This window comes from Muntiacus reevesi, chromosome 15 (assembly GCF_963930625.1).
Source record: "Muntiacus reevesi chromosome 15, mMunRee1.1, whole genome shotgun sequence".
Lineage (NCBI taxonomy): Eukaryota > Metazoa > Chordata > Mammalia > Artiodactyla > Cervidae > Muntiacus > Muntiacus reevesi.
The window spans coordinates 26,379,487-26,385,486 of NC_089263.1; the positions used below are offsets into that span (position 1 = coordinate 26,379,487).

Below are 6,000 nucleotides of genomic sequence, written 5' to 3' on the forward strand. Positions count from 1 at the left end.
CAGAGGAGCGAATCCCGGGGTGGCCTGTACCCTGCCTGCTTGTGCATGGGTGAACAATCCTGGCTTGTTGCTGAGTGAAGGAGTGCTTGACAGGCAGCTCTCTAAGAGTGATCTGAGAGGCGGAGAGAAAATGAAGAACTTTTCTGGATGAGTTTGGAGGCCTGGCAGGGTTTGTGTCTGGATTCTGAAAATGTGCCTCTGGCCTCTGTGGGTCTGGGAGGGTGAGGGAAGCCTGGACACTGGAGCCAAGCTTGGGACTGGGGGTGATCTGTGCTCTGGGTTCACAGGATGGTGGGGTGGGCCCTGAGAGGGCTTGGGAGCTGGAGCTGGTAGAGGCCAGGGGGATGGTGGGTGGGCCAGGATTTGTGGCCTTGGTTTGGAGGGTCTGGGTGGGGCTGGTCCTTCTGTGGGTGCTGGGCAGAGGCCTGCCGCAGTCCTGTCTCAGGTAGGCCTCTCTTACTCTGCCGATTCCCTTGCAGCTGCAGCTGGAGAAGCACAAGGGCGAAATCCTGGGTGTGGTGGTGGTGGAGTCGGGCTGGGGCTCCATCCTGCCCACCGTGATCTTGGCCAACATGATGAATGGAGGCCCAGCCGCCCGCTCAGGGAAGCTGAGCATCGGCGATCAGATCATGTCCATCAACGGCACCAGCCTGGTAGGGCTGCCACTTGCCACCTGCCAGGGCATCATCAAGGTGGGCACAGGGCCCCTCACTTTATCTTCGATGTTTTGTAATCCCCACTGACCCACAGGGAGGCTGAGCCCAGAGAGACCCACCCAATGACTTTGAACCCAAGACTGCACCACGTCCCTGACACATCAAAGAGGGACATGCCCTCCACCCCCACAGTGGGGATCTTGAGGGAGGCGCTGTCCGCTCTCACTTAGCTGGCTCCTGAACCACAGTGATCCCAGGAAAGGCCCAAGGACCTGTAGCTGTCAGGTGACCAGGTTGTCCTGGTTTGCCTGGGACTTTTCACTGACAGTCACACCTCCTGGGCACCTGAGGAGGTGGGTCCCCAGCCTGGATCTGAGCTGGGGTGTTGCTCTCCCCATCTGACTGGAAGACCTGCAGGTGTCTCATCAAATGATACACTGTGGTCTCAGGGCTGGAGGATGGACCCCCATCCCACTGTCACTCACAGATGAAGTTCTGTGAGCTGGCTTCTGGACCTGGGGACCCAGTGGGTATCATGTAGCTAGATAGACAGAGAGACATATAAGAGGCCTCCATCAGAGGTGCTGAGGCTGGGCCGGCCGGGACCCTCCCTCGGCAGGCTGAAGCTCCTGGGCCAGTTTCTCACCTGGGCTGTAATGGAGGCTTGTGTGTATGCGTGCGTATGTGTGTGTGCATGCATGTACATGGGGGAGGAGCTCCCTGCAGCCATGTTCAGGCCAGGCCCCCCCACCTCGCTCCACTGAGTCCCAGGACTGTGGCCGCAGCTTTCACTGTCCCCTGGGGCCTGAGATGGCCCTTGGATTGAACTGGCCTGTCTCAGTGCAGACACGAGTCTCCCGCTGGCAGATTTCCTTGCCCTGCCCCCAGCACAAGGGTCCTTCTCTGGAGGACACTTTGTTTTCTGGATGGGGCCCTCCTTGTCTTTGCAAACAGGAAGTTCCCTGCATGCAGCCTGGTGAGGGCCCCTGAGGGTGACCAGGTGCCAGCTTCTTGCCTGTGCCCAGGGGTGCTCAGTGCCTGGCCTCTGTCCCTGGGGGGAACTTGTTCTTGCCCAGGTCAAAGGGCACACCAGAGCAGAGGGAGCCCCGACACACACTGCCGCCTGGGATGGATCAGTGTGAGGCCTGCATCCACGCGCAGGGGGACCTGGGTGCCCAGAGGGACCTGCCTCGGGTTCTCTGTGCCTAGGGCTCTGCCTTGCAGCCAGCTTACTCCCAGCCCGGGCCCCAGAGCTTGTCTTTCTAGCAGCATCTCAGACCCTCATGTTCCTGCTCACAGGGTCTGAAGAACCAGACTCAGGTGAAGCTCAACATCGTCAGCTGCCCGCCAGTCACCACTGTCCTCATCAAGCGGCCGGACCTCAAATACCAGCTGGGTTTCAGTGTGCAGAATGGCATCGTGAGTCCGCTCAGCCCTTGGCGGCCTCTGCCGTGCCTGTGGATGGCTGGTGCAGGGGCGGGGGAAGCTGTCTGCATGCCCCCTGACCCCCTGCCCCAGAACAGCTCCTGTCTGATGGAGCAGGTCCCGGCCAGCAGCCAGGCCAGGCAGGGTGGGTGGGCCAGTGTGCGGGTGGAATGGGTCCCTCCAACCCCCCGGGGCACCCCATCCTGGTGGTGGTGTTCTCTGCAGACCCCCTGCTTTGGAGTGGAGGCCAGAGCCCTCCTATCTCTGCATTTGGGACCCGCATGCAGCCAGTGACAGCGTCAGAGTCAGGTGTTCAAAAGACACCTGCTCATTCCCGTGTTCATTCATTCACTCATTCATTCACTCACCCATTCAGAGCTTCTCATGCAGTTCCAGCACTGTGCCAGCCGTGACCCCAGGCACCGGAGGCAGGACAGGAGCCCCTCCAGGAGTAGGAGATGCTAGGTTGAATGAATGTTGGTCTGGCTGAAACTCTGCCTGTTCCTCAGCCAGGACTCTTCCCTCCAGAGTTCCACCTTCTCTTTGATCTGTACCAGTTCTGTTTCCTGGGTGGTTCCTTCTGCAGAGGTCCCAGTAGGCTGGGACTTCGCCACAGAGGACAGAAGAGAGGAGGCTGGTCATTTCCACGTTGCTTAGGCCAGCCCAGGAGGAGGTTGTAGGATGCATGGTGTCAGGTGAGGGGGATGTGTATGTCCCCTCTGGGAACACAACAGGAGAGCGGCCTAGAAACAGGACTGCCAAGGAAACAGTTTCCCCGTCACTATCTGGTGCAGGAGTGTGGGGAGGTAAATTTGTTGGCCGGGGTCGCAGTGACTGTGTTCACGGGAAAGAGCAGAGTGGCTGCTGGAGAATCTTCCAGAATGGGCTTTACTTGTGTACCACGGTGATCCAGGAGCAGAGGCCCCAGGATGGAGGGGCATGTTCTCCCACAGCCATTTCCAAGCACATTCTAAATCATTAACCTCTCAGTTTGTAAGTCAGCAGAGCATTTGTAGGAGCATCTGTCCTGAGGGCTTCATCCTTCCAGTGGTTAATTCTCCCCACCTTTGCAGGCAGGCGGAGGCTGGCAGGCAGGGCAGGGACACTTAACTGACGGGACACCCCAACCCAACCCCTTGTCACTTAGATCTGCAGCCTCATGCGTGGGGGCATCGCGGAGCGGGGCGGTGTGCGCGTCGGCCACCGCATCATCGAGATCAATGGGCAGAGCGTGGTGGCCACCGCGCACGAGAAGATCGTCCAGGCACTGTCCAACTCGGTGGGAGAGGTGAGAGGTCACTGCCTGAAACCAGAACTGGGCTCTCGGGACCCAAAGGTCTCTAGGACCTGACATCAAATTCCCAAGGGCATGTAGGTGCACTGGGACTTTCGAGAGTCCCTCAGGGGCCAGTCAGCTGAGCTGGGCTGTATCTCCCAGGGAAGCCCGTGGCAGGAGGGGTTCAGTGTCCTCTCCTCGCTCTGGTTACCTGTGTGGCCAACAGGATGGGTGGGCACTGGGTGGAGACTTGAAGTCTGGCCCTGCTGCACTGCCCCTCCCACTCTGCTGGCTTCAGCCCTCCCTGCCTTTTTCTGCTGCTCTCTGGCATAGACACGAGGCTGGTGTGAGGATAGGTTCAGGTGGGGGGTTCAAGGGGGAGCTCTTGGGAGGGGGTACTCAGGGTGCCTCGGGGGAGATGTAGGTGCTGGGGGAGTGCCAGCCCAGTGTTGGCACAGAGGCCTCCCCAGTATGGGGGGGTATAGGGCTGTGTGTAGCAGGGTGTCAGGGTGAACAGGTGAGGGTCTCCCTGGGAGAAGCCTGGGTGATCACAGTACAGAAGGAGCAGACCAGACAGAGCAGAGAGGTGGGTGGCACAGGGGACGGGTCTGAAGGCAGGTGCTGGGTGGGGAGTTTGGGTTTGGTTCTGAGGGTGGTGGGGACCCCAAGGGCCATGTGCAGAGGGAGGGCTCTGGGGGCAGTGTGGGGGCATGGCTCCCTCTTCACAGCCTGGGGGTAAGTGGGTGGGTGGGGTACTCTCTCCTGGGTGGGGGTCTTCAGATTGCATTGGTCAGGACACATATCCTGGGGCCACAGGGACCTACCAAAGTTTTGTGAAAGTCCCAGGGCTAGGGGGAGGGGGCTTCCCTGGTAGCTCAGCTGGTAAACAATCCAATCAGACCAGGGTCTTCACCTGCAATGTAGGAGACCCCGGTTTGATTCCTGGGTCAGGAAGTTTCCCTGGAGAAGGGATAGGCTACCCACTCCAGTATTCTTTAGGCTTCCTTGGTGGCTCAGACAGTAAAGAATCAGCCTGCAGTGCAGGAGACATGGGTTCAGTCTCTGGGTCAGGAAGATCCCCTGGAGGAGAGCATGGCAACCCACTCCAGTATTCTTGCCTGGAGAATCCCATGGACAGAGGAGCCTGATGGGCTATAATCCATGGGGTCGCGAAGAGTCGAACATGATTGAGCAACTAGGCACACAAGGCTTGGGATGGGGGGCAGTTACCCTTCCCAAGTAGGGGCAGATGCTGAATCTCAGGAAGGAGGGACCAGGTAGGCATCGCTGGTCTCCTTTTACAAATGACTTCGGAGAAAGTAGAATCCAGTTTTCCTAAGTAGATGCTTGGGGGCAGCCATCAGCCTTGTGCTTCTCAGGGAATCAGTAGTGTGGGAGAGTGGGAGGTGGGGAGCAGGTTGGGGAGTAGGGGTTGGGGGCGGGCAGGCAGTCGGAGAAACGCTTCCGCCTCTCCAGACCCAAGGTGATGGTTATTAGGGAGGCTGGAACGCGGCGGGTTGGGACAGGAAGCCCTTCAGCCTGGGTGGACCTCGTGCTGGACTGGCTGGCTCTGGGAGTGACAGTGTCTGTCTGCTTTTCCCATCATTGCTGAACATGTTTGGGAATTGAGCTGCTGATCAGCTAGAGCTGGTGTTCTGCTGGACCTTGGGGGAGGGTTTCTGATTAAGGAAATACAGAGAATGAACCTTCTGATGGGAAAAACCCTCACAGGCTGACAAAGTACAGAACAGCTAATTGGATCACACAGATCCTAGTGCTGGGGGTGCCGGTGGGAGTCAGAAAACCTATCAGCCAGGTGGGCCCATCAGGGTCACTTGGACGAGTCCTGAGGGCTCCTTGCCCAACCTAGGGGTGGACTGCACCCCCGGCCTCTCTCCTGGAGGTTGGCCAGCCCGGCCCCTAGAGCCACAGCCACCCACGGGGGCCTGAGTACGGCTGGGTCCGGGCTGGCTTGGGGAGTAGGATGCTCAGAGGAAGTAGGAGCAGAGCCCGGGGCCCTGGTGGGAGTTGGGGTGTGTGTCCCGCACGGTGGGCCTCCCTAGGCAGCCGTCTTTGTGTTGTGGGTGGCCCAGTCTCCTTGGTGCCAGCGACTGAGGCCAGGTTCCTGCCCCCAGCACATGCGCTTTGTGTGTGTGAGTCTCTGGTTCTCTTGCTGAGGCAAAACTCGCCCCTTGCAGTATCTAAGAAGGTCTGGGCACCCTGGCCTGCCCTTCCCATGGGCAAAGTCCAGCTTTTCACCAAGCCGGTGTCAGGTTGAGGTGAAGGGAAGGCCAGCCCTTGACCTCATGGAAAACCCTCTAAAGACCCGGATGGGAGCCCAGATCTCCGTCTGCAGGGGCAGTAAACGCTTTCTGAGTCGCCATCCAGGCTGGTGACCTGGGGCAGGTCATTCTTCCTTTCCTTGGCTGCTGGCAATTTACACAGGATGTGCTCAGGGTGCTTGGGCACCACTGGCCTTATGGTGCTTGCTTTTGGGGGTGCATGGAGGGGAGGGAGAGGTGGAGGCAGGGAGGGCCGGGTCAGCCCCCCACCTCTCTCTCTCATCGGCAGATCCACATGAAGACCATGCCTGCCGCCATGTTCAGACTGCTCACGGGCCAGGAGACCCCGCTGTACATCTAG

At 59.2% G+C, this 6,000-nt stretch overlaps 1 protein-coding gene across 1 annotated transcript in view; it reads left to right on the top strand.

The window, feature by feature from the left end:
- The window catches only part of APBA2 (amyloid beta precursor protein binding family A member 2), a 130,853-nt gene extending 124,853 nt beyond the window's left edge, over window positions 1-6,000 (top strand). Inside the window, exons 11-14 of the mRNA XM_065906484.1 lie at window positions 480-692; window positions 1,956-2,075; window positions 3,229-3,369; window positions 5,929-6,000. Coding sequence (XP_065762556.1) covers window positions 480-692; window positions 1,956-2,075; window positions 3,229-3,369; window positions 5,929-6,000 — 546 coding nt within the window. The remainder of the gene's footprint in view (window positions 1-479; window positions 693-1,955; window positions 2,076-3,228; window positions 3,370-5,928) is intronic.